Here is a 20362-nt window from a genome sequence, read left to right as displayed (position 1 = left end):
TCATCCACAAAGAAAGAAAACTAATAACCCTACTAGAGCAACACACATGGAGAAGGACACAGAATATGATCCATTGGGGGTAACAGCTGTGGAACCATTGGGCCCAACAGTTGAAGGTCCACTGGAGCTAGCAGTTGTAGAACCATTTGGGCTAATAGCTGTAGAAGGGCTCTTTATAGAGGCAAAACATGTGCCCACATTTCCCACCCTGTCCACAGCTACCAGCTCTACTTCCTGAGAACAACAGGAAGTATTATAAGATGCCACAGTCACATTTGTGCCATCCGCACTCATCACATAACTTAAGCTGAGAGAGCCATTGCCACGACTGAGGGACACTCCGGCTATGCCTGTACCATTTCCATCCGTCAAGTTGGCAGAGAGTTCCCATGATGCTCTGCTGCATTCCACAGGACAGTCAGCTTTGATGCTCACTATCTGACAGACAGGGCTAAAGAAATCTGTGACCTTCCAAAAAAAAAATTTAATTAAGTAATAAACAACAATTAGTCAACAAATACTGTTTGCATGTAAAAACACTGAGTGATGCAGAAAGCTATATTCTTATCAATGGATACCATGATGCTCTGCTGCATTCCACAGGACAGTCAGCTTTGATGCTCACTATCTGACAGACAGGGCTAAAGAAATCTGTGACCTTCCAAAAAAAAAAATTTAATTAAGTAATAAACAACAATTAGTCAACAAATACTGTTTGCATGTAAAAACACTGAGTGATGCAGATAGCTATATTCTTATCAATGGATGGTATATAATAATATGTACTCTTGATTTTCTGCAGCTTTCATAATGGCTACCTTAGTCATGACAGTGAACTGCAGTGCCACATAATTAGAGTCACCGGACTCTGAATCTTCTGCTTCAATGGTGAGTGTGACATCCGTCCCTGACTCTGTGTCTGAGGGTGCAGTCAGTGTTACGATTCCCTGGGCACTTCTGTCTGTCCCCGTGTCCAGAGAGCTGGGGAAAGACACATTGAAGCTGCGATCTGTCCGGGCTCGGATAGTGTAACTGCTTCCTGTAGCATTAGTGGCCAATGTAAAGTTGAGATTAAATGGAATTCCAGGCTCTATAGTGTTATTTGGTTGTGCCTGAGAAGAAACATGTTTAATATTATTTTATTAATATTAATATGAGATATTATCAGTGTATTTTGCATATCTCATGTATTGATATTCCATACTAGTAATACTAATCTCATGTAAAAGTCATGTGATGATGGCAGGTAATAATAATGAATTTTCATTTTTGGGTGCACTGTCTTTTCAAGCTCACCGTGATAGTAACTCTAGAGCCTTGCTGCTGGGTGGGTGACTGTCTCTGGAATCGAACAGGCAAAGATCGAGTTGAGTCATGTATCAGCCCTTTCAGCTGCACCACAAACGCCCACTCTGGGATTCTGTCTATGTTGACCAGGAAGTCTGTAGCACCCAATGATTTAATGGTTCCATTAACAACATCCAATCCTGAAGCTTCAACTAGAAGCACGTCAGTCACTGTGACTGAATCTCCTCCGGTCACAGAGACAAACAAAGCAGTGTTCTGACCTAAGCAATCAGAAAAACATTTTATTGTTTTCATTGATGATACACATACACACACACACACACACACAAAATATTTCTTCATGTTTATATACACCCCTGTTCATAAGATTGGGGTTAGTAAGATTTTTCTTGAAAGAAATAAACACTTTTGTTTAACAAGGATCATTAAACTGATCAAAAGTGTCAGTAAACACATTTGTAATGAAATCAAAGAATCCTGGGGGGGGGGGATTAATTAAGCAGCACAACTGTTTTCAACACTGATTATAAGAAGAAATGTATTTTCACATCAAATCAGCCTATTAGAATGATTCTTAAAGGATCATGTGACACTAAAAACTGGATGTTTGTTGAAATTCAGCTTTCTCCATCACAGGAATACATTACATTATAAAATCTATTAAAATAGAAAACAGTTATTTTAAATTGTAATAATATTTCTCAATATTACTGTTTCTACTGTATTTTAATCAAATAAATACAGCCTCTGTAAACAACATAAAATAATTATTAAAAAAAAAAAAAACATCTTCCCGACCCCAAACTTTTGAACGGTAGTGTAACTGATTAGTAATAATCAAGCACTAAAAACTGGATGTTTGTTGAAATTCAGCTTTTTCCATCACAGGTATAAATTACATTATAAAATCTATTAAAATAGAAAACAGTTATTTTAAATTGTAATAATATTTCTCAATATTACTGTTTCTACTGTATTTTAATCAAATAAATACAGCCTCTGTAAACAACATAAAATAATTATTAAAAAAAAAAAAAAACATCTTCCCGACCCCAAACTTTTGAACGGTAGTGTAACTGATTAGTAATAATCAAGAAATAGATGAAGAAGATGATATCATACCAATGAAAGGACGACTATTTTTCGGTGTGAAGTCACCTCCTTCTAACTGCTCCACAAAGTTAAAGAGAAAGTTCACAGAACTCTGACCTGTAATCACAATTAAAGCAGAGTGAATGCAGTACAAATTATTTTAATCAAATAAATACAGCCTCTGTAAACAACATAAAATAATTATTTCAAAAAAAAAAACATCTTCCCGACCCCAAACTTTTGAACGGTAGTGTAACTGTCTAGTAATAATCAAGAAATAGATGAAGAAGATGATATCATACCAATGAAAGGACGATTATTTTTCGGTGTGAAGTCACCTCCTTCTAACTGCTCCACAAAGTTAAAGAGAAAGTTCACAGAACTCCGACCTGTAATCACAATTAAAGCAGAGTGAATGCAGTACAAATTAAGCGTTTAGTGTTAGTTCTGGCAGGTCACGTGAGTCAAGCTTGCATCAGCTGACTCTCTGCTGATCACATCTACCTATAGGAATATGAGACCTATCACGGCATTCCTATATAAGCTCTATTCAGTATTATTCAGCAACTTTTTTGCTTGCTCAGGAGCAAATTACCCTTCTCCATCCCCAACTCCTCCTTTTGCCACGGTCAGGACTTGGCTTCTGATATCCCTTGTTGAATCAGACTCCTTTATCTTGAATAATGTGTCACACTTAAATCTCATTAAGTACATTAATAATATCTGCTTTGTTCTGTTCTGTTTACCCTAGGGGGTTATTATTGCTGCTCTCCCTGCTCATTCATGATAGGCTGCATGGATGGGTAGTGAGTTTTTGCCTAGAACAGAACCATACCGCCAAACCAAACTGTATGCTAAGTGTCTATCATTTGATGATCGTGATCCTGACAGAACTATTTCAAGATGCAACAGTCTTGCGATGTTCCAAAGGAACATTTTTACTGATGTTTTATTCAAACACATTGTTTTTTAGCAGTTTCATTTCTAAAACTTAAAAACTGGGTTGATACACAAATTGTGTAATTAGACATTTGATTAAAAATAAAAGTAATAATAAATTTTATGAAAAAAAAAAGCTCAATGGCTTACAAACAAAAAACATATACAGGCAACATTAAACGTGCTTACCAATGACTTTAAGACTGTAGGAGCGTGTGGAGTCAATGCTGATCTTCCATTCCCCTGTCTGGTTGTTTAGTGAGTTTTTGCCTAGAACAGAACCATACCGCCAAACCAAACTGTATGCTAAGTGTCTATCATTTGATGATCGTGATCCTGACAGAACTATTTCAAGATGCAACAGTCTTGCGATGTTCCAAAGGAACATTTTTACTGATGTTTTATTCAAACACATTGTTTTTTAGCGGTTTCATTTCTAAAACTTAAAAACTGGGTTGATACACAAATTGTGTAATTAGACATTTGATTAAAAATAAAAGTAATAATAAATTTGATGAAAAAAAAAAGCTCAATGGCTTACAAACAAAAAACATATACAGGCAACATTAAACGTGCTTACCAATGACTTTAAGACTGTAGGAGCGTGTGGAGTCAATGCTGATCTTCCATTCCCCTGTCTGGTTGTCAGAGTTGAGTTTTACTCTCTTTAGATTCCCTACAGTCAGGATGCTGCCCAGAGGACCATCTGCCACTGAACCTGACTGAGACACACCTGAAAGACAGGGAAAACAAATATTTTAACAATATTTAAAAACTAATTTTTAACAATATAATATAAATAAATTTTGCATTTGGATTTTTGTATTGGAGAAGATTAAACCCTTATATTAGCAAACAATGTTGGCTCACCTGTAGGGCTGTAGATGCTGAAGACTGGAGACTCTCCAGTAATATACACAGTCACATTGGATAGAGATGGATCTAATACAAAAGAAATGTTTTCTGCAATGACTGGACTTCTCACCACCTGAAGAACAGTCACCTTCAAGAAAAAAATAGATGTTTCAATATGTTGCAGTGTTGCAGCACAAAATTCCAATCACCAAATTGAAAAAAAGTATATATATTGAAAGAGCAGAAACAGTTTTTTGAGGTATATACTTTTTCCATATTAAATATGTTATATTTTAGGGACAGTTCACAAAAATAAAAACTCTGTCATCATTTGTCCCTTATATCACATGATGATATTACTTTCTGAATTCTAAGTCATTCTTACAGCATACCAGGGCAGAGGTAGATGCATCTGTAACGACTGCAGTGGCTTGAGACAGTGTAGCTTTTGTGACCTCTATGGTCTGTCCACCAGAAACATGGGCCAGATCTCTGTACAGCTGCATGTCTGACAGAGACATTGATTTTGATGTAAAACTTTTAGATTGTGAGACATCCCTTCTCCTCCGGAATGAGAAGGGGTTAGTCAACATGAAAGTGACCTGGGTGGTGCAGAAAAATGCCATTACAAACAATTTAACAACACTTTAATTTTAGGAGCAATGATGGGGATGTGATCTGCAGGCACTCACTGTTGATCTGGTCCTTTCTATCATGGCCTGAACGGTGCTTCTTAATTCTAAGTCCTTTGCTGCAGCATCAGTGAAAACAAAAATGTCTGAAGATGGAGAAGCTCCTGCTAGTGCCAACTGGAGAACCAGATTTTTTCAGTTATTATATTAAAATCAATGCAGCTGAGATATTCACAAAAAATGTATATATCAGTAGTGTAATATTATTTATCAGTATGAGTAGGAGGGATTTTTACATTTACACATTTTACATTTACATTACTACAATTGGCATACATGAATAAACACAAACAAACACACAAACCAGTAGTCCTGACAGGCACATCTCTGGAAAGTCTCCTCCACCAGTTGCTGAAAGAGAATGAATTCTCTCTTTGAAAATATCTGCATTCTCAGTTCTTGTCAGAGGTCCAAAATCTGCATGACACAAACACATCACTGAACGCTACAGCAACAAGAATTTTTAAAAACATTTTAACATGTTTCAAAAATAATAACTACAGTTTATGCTTTTTTTGTGTGTATGCTAACGGTTCAGCTATCATTTAGAGCTCACTCACAGATAATTTTGTGTTTAAGTTGTTTCAAGTTAGATTTGGACTTGAACAAAGAGATGATGGCTGAATGGATAACTATTTAAGTTCCCTTTCGAATGGTCTCTCCCATTGCATCAAGGGACACTATGGGGAAACTACTGTTTATTCTGAATACTGAAACCTGATTTGTTCATGCTTGTGTAGCTGCATGAACATAGCTGCTATATAAGTTGGCTCTGAGTGAAATCTCGTTAGAATTTTCATCTCCTTGCTGGACTTTATGGAGAAGAAGCAGCAGGAAGCATGAAGCCTACTCCCTGTAGAAGAGCCCCCACTGTGGAAGATTGTCTCTCTCAGCCATGGCCAACCTGGTGGTGCTGGAGACAGCTTTGGTTGAATCTTATGGAGATCAAGGGAACCGCACCCCGGTGACAAGGTCGCCTTACTTGACTCGCCTTTCTCCCCCATGGGACTGTTCAGCCTGGCCGTGGATGGATTTGTTGAGCGCTTCACAGTGGCACAGAAGTCATTGCAGGCCATGCATTACTTCCTGCTGAAGCGCTTCAGCTCGACGGCTGGTTCAAGTTACCAGAAGCCTCCATCCTCAGAGCGGCTTGTGAAACTGGCGCCGTCTCCGGCCCAGCCTCAGCCCAAATCCGGGCCCTGGGCTCCAACAGGGCAAAATGCTACCCGTTTCCCAAACTGTAGGGACCCAGCCCCAGAGTGGCGTTAGACCCTGAGCTACAAAAGCTGTGCTGATCCTAGTGCAGAGTGGAAGAGGAAAGGACCAGGTCCAACAAGACCAGACTGCCCTCAAAGAAGTCTCGCTTCTTCAATCCCAAGAAAGATGGCGGGCTCAGTCCCATCCTCGATTTCAGACACCTGAACTACACGCTAATGAAATGCCCGTTCAGGATGTTGACTTTGAAACAGATCCTTGTGCAAGTATGGCCCGGGGACTGCTTTTTATCAGAGGATCTAGAAGATGCTTACTTTCACATTCAGATAGCCCCCCATCACAGACGGTTCTTTAGATTCACGTTCGAAGGGGTGGCTTATCAATATACAATCCTGACACATCTCTTTCTCCTCTGAGGCAGATGGGAATCCACATTATGAATTATCTCGACGATGTGGATGTGTTAGCCAGATTGGAGCAGGAACTTCTCATTCACAGGTCACAGGTGCTTAGCCAACTGAAGGGTCTTAGGCTGAAAATCATTTTGTCCAAGAGCTGTCTGTCTCCCAGTCAGCGAGTCATTTTACTGGGGACAGTTATCGATCTGGCCCAGATGTGGGCCTGGATTACATCGAAACACTCACTGGCAATTCAGCGGCTAGCAGCGTCATTTAGATTAGGGACTTCTTATCCTCTCAGAGTTTTTCAGAGAATGCTAGGCCCGAGCTGTGGGATCTCCATCTTTGGTCCCTCGACGGGAGTCTTTGTAGCTCCAAATGAGGTTGACTAACACCATTTTTGTCCATATTAGGGATTTCCTGGAATGTTCTATTACATCTGTGAGTCCTATTTGGCGTTTCAGTATGAATGAAACATACATTACATGAGTGTATTTACTAATGCTCACACCACCCTATCTGGGGTAAAAATAGGAAAAATTATACTTCTCTCTAAAGAAATTTGTAAATATTTGCACAAGTAAATATATGCAAATCTATAAGTTTTTCTCCAGTGTTTTACCACCTTAAATTGTTTTCATCAATGTAAAAATATACCTCATCGTCATGTTCTAGCATAGTTATCTTTCAATAAAAATCTAAAATTTTATACCCTTAAAGTCATGGCAGTTTTTCCTTGTGGTATCAAAAATGGTATCTAATATTGATATCTTATCGAAGTTATAAATTCCAGTAAATTACCCAGGGGGAAATAAATAAAAAAATTTGAATATCCTGAAAAGTTATTTTTTTTGTAACTTATTTCAAAAAGTAAAACTCTAATATATTCTAGATTCATTACATGTAAAGTAAAACATTTCAAAAGTTTTTTTTGTTTTAATTTTGATTATTAGAGCTTACAGCTCATGAAAGTCAAAAAATCCAGTATCTCAAAATATTTGAATATTTCCTAAGATCAATCAAAAAAAAAGATTTAACAAAAAGAAAAGTCGGGGCTCCTTTAGCACAAATGACAGAATCAGTGAGGTGTGGCATGGAAGCGATCAGCCTGTGGCACTGCTGAGGCACTATTGAAGAACAGGCATAGGCGCGGGAAGTGGGGGTGCTGAGGGTGCTGAACTGTTTAACTGTTGGGAATTACAAAAAAAAAAATCTGTGTCTATTTACACTAAGTGCAAATAGCCCGCCTTGTTGGCAGAGGTTATTTACACTAACTCCACCCACCAACGTGTGATTGGGTTAGTCAACATTACAAAAGATGGTCATCAACCGTCAGATTCAGTGGCGTAGATAGTAAAGTGTGTCTCATAGGCCTACTCCCTTTTGACACGATCAACCCGGGTTTGAATTTGCCTTTTGGCGAACTTTTTTTCTCCCTTTTCAGATCACATCAGAAAAGCATTTATTTTTAATAAAAATGAAAAAAATTTAAATAAAGTATAGGGTAGGGTTAGGGGAGGTGTAGGGAGGGCTTTTATTACACTAACTCCACCCACCAACGTGTGATTGGGTTAGTCAACATTACAAAAGACGGTCATCAACCGTCAGATTCAGTGGCGTAGATAGTAAAGTGTGTCTCATAGGCCTACTCCCTTTTGACACGATCAACCCGGGTTTGAATTTGCCTTTTGGCGAACTTTTTTTCTCCCTTTTCAGATCACATCAGAAAAGCATTTATTTTTAATAAAAATGAAAAATTTTTAAATAAAGTATAGGGTAGGGTTAGGGGAGGTGTAGGGAGGGCTTTTGTCCCAATAAGGTGGCATCCATTTAATAATTTGAATTATAATTAAAATTTACACTCAATAAGTTATTATTTCATACTGTTTTATAATGTATTACAATACTGAGGTGCAGATAATTGCCACTATTTGCAATAAGTAACTAGCAGAATCTCTGCTGTTTTAACATAGTAGAAAGAATCTATATCTAATTGCACTTAGTATAAATAGCATATGATATCACTAAAAAATACTGCTATTTTCACAAAGTGTAAATAGCCTCTAACCCACCCCCCGCATGTACAGCACCCCCAGCCTAACACATCTTCCCGAGCCATTCTTTAATAGCGGCCTTCAGCTCATCTGTATTGTTGGATCGACTGTTTCTCATCTTTCTCTTGAAAATATCCCAAAGATTCCATATGGCGTTCAGGTCAGGCATGTTGGCTGGCCAATCAAGCACAGTAATATCATGGTCAGCAAATCACTTGGAAGTGGTTTTGGCACTGTGGTCAGGTGCTAAAGTCCTGCAGGAAAAGGAAATCAGCATCTCTATAAAACTTGTCAGCAGATGGAAGCATAAAGTGCTCCAAAATCTCCTGGTAGACGGCTGCATTGACTTTGGACTTGATAAAACACAATGGACCAACACCAGCAGATGTCACGGCACCCCAAATCATCATTTCCGACTTTGGAAACTTCACACTAGACTTCAAGCAGCTTGGATTCTGTGCCTCTTCAGCCTTCCTCCAGACTCCAGACCTTGATTTCAAAATGCAAAATTTACTTTTATCTGAAAAGAGGACTTTGGACCACTGAGCAACAGTCCAGTTCTTTTTCTCCTTAGCCCAGGTAAGATGCTTCTGACATTGTTTCTGCTTCAGAAGTGGCTTGGTAGCCCTTTTCCTGAAGCTGTCTGAGTGTGGTGACTCTTGATGCACTGACTCCAGCTCCAGTCCACTCCTTGTGAAGCTCTCCCAAGTGTTTGAATCTGCTTTTCTTGACAGTATTCTCAAGCTTGCGGTCATCCCCGTTGCTTGTGCACCTTTTCCAACCCAATTTCTTCCTTCCAGTCAACCTTGCATTTATTATGCTTTGATTCAGCACTCTTTGAACAGCCACCCCTTTCAGTAATGACCTTCTGTGACTTACCCTCTTTGTGGAGGGTGTCAATGATTGTCTTCTGGGCCATTGCCAAGTTAGCAGTCTTCCCCATTATTGTGGTTTCAAAGAACAAGTGACACCCGGAATTTAGACTGTAGGGGTGGTCATTTAATTAAACTCAAATGTAAATATTCTAATATTTTGAGATACTGGATTTTTGACTTTCATGAGCTGTAAGCTCTAATCATCAAAATTAATGACAAAAAAAATTGAAATTATTTATTTTACATGTAATGAATCTAGAATATATGAAAGTTTCACTTTTTAAAAGTAAAGAAAAGAAGGAAAAAAAAGAATTTTTTCACAATATTGCATTTTTTTTAGATGCACCTGTATACATATATACAGGACTAAATACGCCATATGACTACCTGGATCATTAAATGGGACTAGAATGTATTCAGAAGGTTCTTCTGGTGTTCCTCTCCTGCTGTCTATGATACTGAAGGACACATTCTTTGCCGCCTCAATATCATCATGCATGCTGCCCGTGGTGTCAATCACAAAAGCCAGAACTGAGGTCTGACTGAGGCCTACCAATCTGAGAGAGGGAAAGAAACAAACAAAATTGGCTAAACCTGGAAAACCATATCAATTACTGATTCTATGATTAAATAAAAACTCATCTGAACTTTTCATCATCAGCAGAATCTTTTTTCTTCAAATATAGGCATTTTTCTAAATTTTTTCTTCCTAACTGCAATACTGCATTCTATATAATATGTGTTAAAATCTTGTCATAAAGGTTGTACTTTTGAGTTAAATGCACATGAGCGCCTCTAAATAGTTGTAATTGTGGGTGGAAAACTCAGAACTTTCTTTAAGACCTGAATTTCTGAGTTGGGGGTGTGTCAGTGAGAAAATATGTTAGATGGAATGGATGCAGAGTCTGTATTGATGATAAATTTGAGATGAATGAAATAAATATAAGCTTAACCATTTATTTTATGACAGAGTCCAAAACTATGTTTGGTATAAAAGAAAGGTCTCATACCGAAGAAAGGCTTGGTCGCCTGTGGCCAGTCGGATGTCTTGCAGCACTTCCACAGTAGCGTTGATGGCCATTTCAGCAGCACGGTGGTGAAGGAAGCCATGATCTGACCTAATGTCATCCTTATTGATGCCTCCAGTGGGTTTTCTTGAACTGGTTCTGTCAAGAGAGCCACCATGGCTACACTTGCCTGAAAGAAAATTATGTGAGTGTAGATTTGTGATCCCAATTCCAGCCATCCTGTTGTCTGTGATGATTTACAGAGAAGATCAACATTACACATGGGATGCCAAACTTCCCTACCTGCAGGTTTTGTGGAGGAGAAAACACTGAAATATCCTGAGGTTAGTTTCTTTTGCAGCAGTATTTCTGGGAGAATGTTATCTCTGCAGTTTGACCCAGTGCAGCTCTTGCATGTTGGAGTGTTGGGGCCTACATATGCAGATAAGAGGTAAAAGAATGTGCAAGTTTATACCATATTCATATTGAGGATATGCATATAGTACATGGGTGGTTTAGAAATTGTGTAATGGGGTAACTGCAATTTGTTATACCTGCTAGGTTGTTGAGAGCACGTTCAGGTTTGATCAGTGTGCTGAAAGGAGCAGTGCTTCCCAGTTCCACCCAGTTACTGTGGCTGTAGAAATCCTACACACAAAAACAAATGTATTTTCTAGGTTGTAAATTTATTTACTCAATGTAGTGTTATTTTACTCATTATAAATATGTGTGTGTGTGTGTGTGTTTATATATACTATACAGTTGAAATCAAAAGTTTACACACACCTTGCAGAATCTGCAAAATCTTAATTATTTTACCAAAATTAGAGGGATCATACAAAATGCATGTTATATTTAAATTTGGTACTGACCTGAATAAGGTATTTCACATAAAATACATTTATATATAGTCCACAAGAGAAGATAATAGTTGAATTTATAAAAATGACCATATTCAAAAGTTTACATACACTTGATTCTTAATACTGTGTTGTTACCTGATTGATCCACAGCTGTTTTCTTTTTTGTGATAGCTGTTCATGAGTCCCTTGTTTGTCCTGAACAGTTAAACTGCCTGCTGTTCTTCAGAAAAAATCCTTCAGGACCCACAACTTCTGTGGTTTTTCAGCATTTTTGTGTATTTGAACCCTTTCCAACAATGACTGTATGATTATAAGATCCATCTTTTCACACTGAGGACAACTGAGGGACACATATGCAACTATTACAGAATGTTCAAATGCTCACTGATGCTAGAAAAGGAAACAATGCATTAAGAGCCAATTTGAGGAATCAGGGTAAATTTCACTTATTTTGTATTAAGGGAAACATGTAAGTATCTTCTGTAGCTTCTGAAGGGCAGTACTAACTGAAAAAAATAAAAAAAGATATTTAGGCAAAATAAGAAAATGTACACATCTTCATTCTGTTCAAAAGTTGGCACTTTATTGCAGTGTGTTTCCTTCTGGAGCATCAGTGAGCGTTTGAACATTCTGTAATACAGTAGTCCCTCAGTTGTTTTCAGTGTGAAAAGATGGTTCCCTTTCAATACTTCACTCTTACTGCATCGTTAGACGCTATGGGGAAAACTCCTTTTTCTCCGAGGACTGAAGCCTTTACAATCACGCAGTGTAACTGCACAGCCATTGGTTCGTACAGTAAATAAAAAATTAACCAATGGCTCGACAGCAGAGCTGCACGAGCCTATGGCGACGAAGCCCGCCAGAATGGCTATATAAGCGGGCATTTCGCCATAGGATCTCAGATTAATTCTCCTTCAGCGACGACGTTCTTCTCTTTGCTGATCTACGAGACTTGAAGCTGCTCGCCATTGACACGCCTCGTTGCGGACAGAAGCTGATTCAGCGACCTGCGCCGCTCTGCTGTTCTCGCTCCTTGCTTCCAGCCCGAGCCGCTTTCAGTGCCCGCGCAGCTCTCAGCTTGTCCCCTGCTGCTATCCGGTGAGTTATAAAAGAGCTATAGGGATCTTGCACGATGCAGAAGGGCAGTGAGTGCGTCGCCTGTCTGGGTAACGCCCACACAGAGACTGCGCGCTCATTGAAACAGAATGCTCTCACTCAGAGTATGAGTCTCGCTCTTCTCCACTCGCTGACCACCTTCAATGAAGGCAGCTCCACTCTCCAGTTTCTCCTCTCTCAGCAAAGCTCAGAAAATGAAACAACAGAGCCACGGAGCTGAACAACCGGGTTTGAGTGATCCCACGCTAGCACAGAGCTTGCGTGCTCACTCTTCCCGCAGCGCTCTGATCCGCCGGTATTTTTACATGTGAGAATCAGCACCCCTCGTTACATTGAGCGGCTCTATCCTCTTAGGCGGATCGGAGTAGAATGCTAACAATGACAGCTTTGCATTTGTGTTTGTGCTGCTGAAGCTTCGCTCACACAGACAGACTGCTTTCACCGAAAGACAGAGTCTGTCCCTGATTCGCTCAGGCTTTAGTGATTGCACACCGGCATACATCCTGCGTGCTCACTTTGATTTGCCAGCGTGTGTTAACACGTGAGGATTAGTGCCCCTCATTACATCGAGCGGCTCAATCCTTCTAGGCGGATCACAGAATGCTGCGCTGGGCGGCCCCGCCTCCCCCGTTCTCACATTTCTCTTCTCCTAGTCACCTTGGAGAAAGAGACGGTAAAATCGTGGTGCTGAGCGATCAAGTTTGACTGATTTTTCGCGTCAGCATAGCCCCGCGTGGTTGAGCGGCTTAATCCTTCAAAGCGGATCAGAGCAAAATGCTGTCACCTATGGTTTACAATATTGCTGACAGCTTCTATTTGAGTGTGCTTGGGCCACGCCCATGCTGAGGCTGCGCTCACTAGACAGACAACTCTCATTGCAAGAGTTTGTGTCTCACTCTGCTTTGCTCGCGGTTCGCCTTCAATGAAGGTGGCCTCGCCCCTCTCCTCGTCTGCTACGAATGGATCTGAGAGGATGCGCGCAGCACCTTTGATCTGCCGGTGTGTGTACACATAAGGATCTTCAGTGCCCCTCTGCTATGAGTGGTTTGATCTTTTTAGGCGGATTTAAAGAGAATGCTGTCACTAGTGATTATTATCACTGACAGCTTCAGGGTCGGACGCATCTGGGCCACACCCACGCTGAGGCCACGCCCACCGGGTCTGATTGCTCTAGCTGCAAGAGCATTGAGTCCAGCAAAGCACTACAGCCTCTCTTATGCCTCCAAGCACCCCGTTCAATTCCGAGTGCTGACGGCAGTGTGTTTATTGTAATTACGGTTGTGAACACTGGGCCCATTCAAATAGCACCTACACAACCAGCCGCTGTTATAGCGAGAAAAAGAAGACCAAATTTCCTCTTACACTTATCACGAGTGTTGGATCCCCACAAGGCGGCCTACCACTCAAACCAATCCACTCCCTTGTCACGAGGGCCGAGGTCTGGCAGGCCATCTCCGGAGTGTCAGATTGGGTTTTTGGGGATTAAAAACGAGGCTACTCACTTCAGTTCACTCGAAGACCCCCACGATTCAGCGGCGTGGTCCACACCTTAGTGCAGAGCATGGATGCTCACATCCTGTACTCCGAGGTGATGAATTTACTGGCAAAAGGAGTTGTAGAGACGGTTCCGCCAGCCCAGAGCGAGTCAGGCTTCTACAGCCGCTACTTCCTCGTCCAAAAAAAAAGAATGGTGGCCTCCGGCCCATCCTCAATCTTAGGCACCTGAGCCACACCCTCATGAAACGGCCATTCAGGATAACTACTTTGGAACAGATCCTCTCGGAAATATGCCCAGGGAACTGGTTCTTCTCTCTGGATTGGAAAGACACATACTTTCACATCCAGGTAGCCCCCTACCACAGGCGATTCTTGAAATTCACCCTCAAGGGAGTGGCATATCAATACACGGTCCTTCCCTTCTGACTTTCCCTGGCTCCTCACACTTTTACGAAGTGCATAGATGCGGCTCTCTCCCCTCTGAGACAGATGGGAATCCATATTCTGAACTACCTCAAAGACTGGCTCATCTTTGCCCAGTCGGAGGCCGAGCTAATATCTCACAGACCCCTCCTCCTCAGCCACTTAGAATGCCTGGGACTCAGGGTCAATTTTGCCAAGAGCTCACTGTCTCCCAGCCAATGAACCTCATTCCTGGGAGCAGTTTTTGACTCAGCCTGAATGAGGGCAGTAGTCACACCAGAATGTGCACTGGCCATATAGCAGCACGCGGCTTCCTTCAAAGTTGGAGCCTCTCGCCCCCTCAAAGCATTTCAAAGGATTCTAGGCCTCATGTCCTCCGCATCGCCGGTACTACAGTTGGGCCTGCTTTGCATGAGACCCTTTCAGTACTGACTGAAACCGCAAGTTCCGTCCCATGCGTGGCGTCACAGACACTTTCGTGTCAAGGTGAGCCAGGCCTGCGTGTCAGCTCTGGACCCTTGGAATGACCCCCAGTGGTTCAAGCAGGGCATGACCATGGGCATTATTTACAGAAGGAAGGTTGTCTCGACGGATGCATTCAACACAGGTTGGGGAGCTCTGTGCGAGGGCAAACCGGCCTTTGGTCAGAGGAGTGGATGCTCCACCCACAGACGGTTCATAAAATCTGGGAGAACTTTGGCAAGGCAGGGGTCGACCTCTTTGCCTCAAAAGACAACTCTCATTGCCCAACTTATTTTTTGAAGAGCGAGAACGCGTTGGCCCACGATTGGCCCAACCTCCTCCTGTATGCTTTTCCCCTGATCGTTCTGATCCATCAGGTAATCAGACGAGTCAGAGAACACAGACACAGAGTCCTTCTTGTGGCCCCGCTCTAGAGGAACCAGCTTTGGTTTTCAGAGCTGTCTCAGCTGCTGACAGCAGCCCCGTGGCCCATTCGACCTTCTCTCTCAGGCGAACAGGATGATTTGGCACCCCCAGCCCGAGCTGCGGGCTCTGCACCGCTGGGCTCTCGATGGGAATCAGTAGATCTCCCGGAGAGCTTCCTGAATACTATCTCACAGGCTAGAGCCCCGTCTACAAGACGCCTCTATGCCCTTAAGTGGTCGGTCTTTTCCGCCTGGTGCACAACCCGTGGCGAAGACCCATTTTCTTGTGACATATCGGTGATATTATCCTACCTACAAGAGCTGTTGGACAAGGGCCGCTTCCCTTCCACGCTCAAGGTCAATGTGGCAGCTATAGCAGCCTCCCATGCTCCTATAGCTGGACAGTCTGTGGGCCGGAACAACTTTGTTGTCCGTTTCCTGAGAGGATCCAGGAGGTTCAATCTGCCCCGGTCCCCCACGGTCCTTGCGTGGGACCTGCCCACGGTCCTGAGAGCCCTCAAGGGCTTCCCCTTTGAGCCACTACAGTCTGCAGACTTGGAAACCCTGTTGTTGAAAACCGCTCTGCTACTGGCTTTAGCATCGATTAAACGAGTAGGTCACTTGCAGGCTCTCTCAGTAAATCCTGCCTGTCTTGAGTTTGGGCCTAACGACTCCAAAGTCGTCCTAAAACCAAGACATGGGTACATTCCTAAGGTGCTCTACACCCCGTTTAGAGCCCAGGTTATTACTCTCTCTGCGCTTCCTCCTTCTGAGGAGGACCAGGAGTTTAACTTTCTCTGCCTGGTTAGGGCGCTGAGAATTTACATAGAGCGTTCCACCCTGTTCAGGTGGTCGGAACAACTTATTTGTATGCTTTGGTGGCCGCACCAAAGGGTCCCCGGTCACAAAGCAGAGGATTTCTCGATGGTTGACGCTATCACATTAGCATACTTCTCCCTGGGTCTTCAGAGCCCCATAGGAGTCAAGAGCCCATTCCACTCGGGGCGTGGCCTCGTCCTGGGCGTGGTCTAGCGGTGTGTCCACAGCAGATATTTGTGTGGTTGCCGGCTGGGCCTCGCCGTCCACTTTCACCAGGTTCTATAACTTTGATGTTCCGGCCTTGCAGGCTCAGATTCTATCTGTTTAAATGGATACACGTCTGCCTAAGGCAGTCTAATTCTTCAGGCATTGCCTGTTTTTTCAGGTACACTCTCGACCCTTTCAGTAGTACTGAGGCTGCACAAAACTGTTGGAATTATTATCCAAGGCTCACTGAGGTCAGCCCTCTTGCCTTCTGAAGGGCTCACCCTGCGTATAATTGGTACCTCTGAGCCTTTAATGCTCAAGGCCAGTTCATGTCAGTCGTTCCTCTTTCATGACATGGTGGGTTTGTATTGGTTCCCCATAGCGTCTAGAAACGCAGTACGAGCGAAGTATTGAAAGGGAACATACTCGGTTACTTATGTAACCTCGGTTCCCTGAGATACGGGAACGAGAATTGCGTTCCTTGCTCAGTTGACTCAGTGTCGTCGCTTTAGTCGAATTTACCTGAGATCCTATGACGAAATGCCCACTTATATAGCAAGATGGACCCGCCCATTCTGGCGGGATCTGGCGGGCTTCGTCTCCATAGGCTTATCGTCTCCCGAGCCATTCGTTTTTTATTTACTGCACGAACCAATGGCCGTGCAGTTACACTGTGTGATTGTAAAGGCTTCAGTCCTCGGAGAAAAGGAGTTTTCCCCATAACGTCTAGCGATGCAGTACTCGTTCCCGTATCTCAGGGAACTGAGGTTACGCAAGTAACCGAGTACGATCTTATAATCATACAGTCATTGTTGGAAAGGGTTCAAATACACAAAAATGCAGAAAAACCACAGAATTTGTGGGACCTGAAGGATTTTTCTGAATAACAGCAGGTAGTTTAACTGTTCAGGACAAACAAGGGACTTATGAACAACTCACTGTGAATCACTTGCTGTAAAAAAAATAAAGTTTTGGTTGGTTTGCATTTCCACTGCAGTTTAGTATCACTTTAGAATGGGCGGGATTATTCACATGTTGTTATAGTTGCGCCGCCTCTACTGTCATGACTCCTGAAAAACTTTTTCATTTGCGTTCAATCCTTCGCTGGCTGTGCTGATTTAAATCTAGCGGTTCTGTTGTGTTTGTGTTGCAAGTTCAGTGACGCAGGTAGTGACGATTCTCTCCGGCCAATCAGTGATAAGCAGAGTTTACATGTCACGTTTTGGTAACGGTACGGTTCACTTGGAACCTCAACCAAGGTGGTACTAAAAAAAGTACCAAGTACCAGGTACTGTACCCAGTGGAAAACCTCCCAAAAGTGAACCGTACCGAGCCGTACCGTGCCGTAACATGCAGTGGAAAAGCGCCATAACTAAGGGGAGTTGGATAATGAGCCTATTTTCAAAAATAGTGGAGTGTTCTTTTAAATTTTTATTCTTTCTCTTTTTTTAAAGAAATTAATACTTCACCAAGCATGTGTTTAATTGTATAAAAGTGATAGTAAAGACTTATATTGTTAGAAAAGATTTATATTTTTAATAAATGCTGTTCTTTTTAACTTTATATTCATCAAAGAATTCTGAAATAAAGAATCAGATGTTCCAAAAAAATATTAAAGAGCACAAATGTTTCCAACAGTGATAATAAAAGTAATAAATCAGCATATTAGAATGATTTCTGAAGGATGTTGTGACACTGAAGACTGGAGTAATATAGTTGCTCATATAGGGCCAGAAAGTAAAATAATAATAATATTAAAGTATTAAAGTAAAAATAATAACAATATTAAATTATATTAAAACATTTAAATAATATTAAAGAAGATTCCTTTGTTCTTACAGATTACTGTACTACAATCTCGATTTGTAACGTACCTGTAGAGTGTGACATAGAGTCCCCAGTATGTTCCGGGCAGACATATAACTTTCCTGCTGCACGCTGGCCTTTACTGCAGCCACACCTTGGGTAATGAGATCCCGACCCTCACTGAAAGCCTCATTATCTATGTGATGTGCCTCACTCAGTGCAAAAAGTTGATCTACAACTGCATTGCTTAGGAACATTTGTGTTATAGCTGAATAAAAACCGTGGGAAGAGACAGCAGATAATGAAGTGGCAGATGCTGAGCAGGCTTCTTGGACAGCAGATGGAGTCAGTCTGTTGTTTATCTGAAGAGTAGAATATCATAATTATTACTAGTATTATTTTTATTCAAAACAAGAAAGAACTTGAGTTCCCTCTGTTTTTCAGTTTTTAGTTCAGGTTTCAATTTAAATTGTGTGTGTAGCATAACTTGAGACTAACCCTAAAATGTGAAGTATCTTCATGGAATGTTTATCACAGACCTTTTGTTACTCTTAATAACAGTTTGTATGACTCAAAAATGCTAATTCTCTTTACTTGTTTTTACAATTTAGTTAGTTCCCTCCCATGTCTTTTTCTTACAGGGAGTGTGAAGTCGCGCCCCTGGGCAGTGGCTATGTCACGACACACTTCTGCTGTCTTGCGGAGGATGGCCATCTGAGTGATTTCTCGATGGGTGAGGGAGCCGTCCTGAAAGAGAGGTTTGAATGCTGCCACCTGAGGGGGTCGAAACAGGGTCCCACAGAGGAGAAATACAGCCACTACAACCAGTGAAACCATGGCTGTCCACAAGAAGAGGTGCTGAGGGAAAGTTTTACACATTACAGTAAACATTATTATGGCAAAACACCCCAAGTTAATAGGGTAAATAGAAATTTCAATAGAAATGACATGTTTCAATATGTAATGAGGCATTATTTAATCAAAATGCACTTATTTGCATACATTTCCAGAAGGAAAAAAAAAATCTGAAAAAGGCAGGTTTAATTTTTTTTTTTCTTCATTCTGTTGACATATTATAGTTACAGAATATGTTTTCTCTCTCTTTTTTTATTCCATGAATCAAAATAATAATAATAATGTCAACAGCCATTAAAAAAGAAGGAAATTAACCACATTCTTCAGGAATAAAATGTGTAAAACCAGGCAAACAAACAAATAAATAAATCATCAACAAACCCCTAAAAGACTTTTGAATGTAGATAGGAATAAATCTGTAAAATGAACTGAGGTGGAGAATTCTGGCTCAGTGCAGAAGAAAAAAAAAGTATTTTGAGAAAAAAAAATGCCTTTAAAACTTGTACTGTATTTTAAATCTACAGATGCAAAAACATAAAGTGCAATAAAGTGTATTTTGGTGTTTTCTTTCCACTAGTTTGAAATCAAATTTTATGAAAAAGCCAAATAATCCAAGATCTCAAAATTAACCAGTGCATGAAAAAACAATATTTGCCTGTAGTTACTTGCCTTAAATTTTGAATAATTCTTAAAACATTATTTTTCAGCAGTTAAATTTGTTAGTCTTAAACTGGACATTAACTCACAAAATATTACATATTACACAATTACATAAATATGGTCAAATTAATCAATAAATCAACAAATAAAGTAGAGAATAGTTTGATTACCTTTTCGCAGATTTTGCGTGTATATACTATAACTTATACACAGACTGTCAATGTATTTATACACTTTTACACACATGACTAATGTCAGCATCACAGGATTTCATAATCCTTACTGTAAATGTGTGGTCAGTAAGGAAGACAATTTATTTCCTTATCAACTGCTATTATTGACTGTGCCCTTTCGAATTATGTACATCTTTTGTTTGATCGAACCGTTAGCAAATTAGACTCGCCTCTTTTTCCTTGACAACACTTAATGGCTCATAACAATGCTTGACACAGGTTACAAAATAATATTACAAGTATATTATATTATTACAAGTCTTGCAAACTTATAAAACCATACAAACCTGATGTACTTATCAACAAATCTGGCTGATTCATACAGTACGTATGCTAGGAAACTTTCCTAAAACTTGGTTTAATATATTTTTAGTTTAGTTTAGTTTATTTATATAGCACAATAAAACAACAGCCGCTGACCAATGTGTTGTACAAAAATTGTAAAACCAAAATAAAAAACACCAGTCAAGACCATAAAACAGCATACAAAGACAAACATACAGAAGAAAACAAGCTCAGCATGGTTCACATATTATAAGACTTCTCTAAAAGGTGGGTTTT

General features: G+C 40.8%; 1 protein-coding gene across 1 annotated transcript; it reads right to left on the bottom strand.

Moving 5' to 3' along the window:
• Nucleotides 1–18890, bottom strand: LOC107552100 (von Willebrand factor A domain-containing protein 7-like). The gene is made up of 15 exons (XM_016233930.1): nt 18693–18890; nt 18122–18415; nt 10990–11083; nt 10739–10867; nt 10439–10625; nt 9816–9985; nt 5191–5303; nt 4887–5003; nt 4587–4796; nt 4210–4342; nt 3920–4072; nt 2703–2789; nt 1297–1568; nt 819–1112; nt 1–468 (listed from the first exon to the last, which is right to left on the bottom strand). Exons 1-15 carry the CDS (start codon nt 18888–18890, stop codon nt 1–3), a joined length of 2919 nt encoding a protein of 972 aa, XP_016089416.1.
• Between the last annotated feature and the right edge of the window lie 1472 nt (nt 18891–20362).

Source organism: Sinocyclocheilus grahami, unplaced genomic scaffold, assembly GCF_001515645.1.
Source record: "Sinocyclocheilus grahami isolate Dianchi unplaced genomic scaffold, SAMN03320097.WGS_v1.1 scaffold17.1, whole genome shotgun sequence".
Taxonomy (NCBI): Eukaryota; Metazoa; Chordata; class Actinopteri; order Cypriniformes; family Cyprinidae; genus Sinocyclocheilus; species Sinocyclocheilus grahami.
Note: the sequence above shows the minus strand (reverse complement) of the source record. Positions and strands in the feature narration are given on the sequence as shown.

What these genes read in the sequence shown, in the direction of transcription:
- LOC107552100 (XM_016233930.1), bottom strand. Translation starts at nt 18,890, where the DNA reads ATGGTTTCACTGGTTGTAGTGGCTGTATTTCTCCTCTGTGGGACCCTG. An exon ending in GGCGCGACTTCACACTCCCT is followed by an intron (nt 18,416 to 18,692) that starts GTAAGAAAAAGA and finishes TCTACTCTTCAG; the next exon opens with ATAAACAACAGACTGACTCC. An exon ending in GCTCTAGAGTTACTATCACG is followed by an intron (nt 1,113 to 1,296) that starts GTGAGCTTGAAA and finishes GTTTCTTCTCAG; the next exon opens with GCACAACCAAATAACACTAT.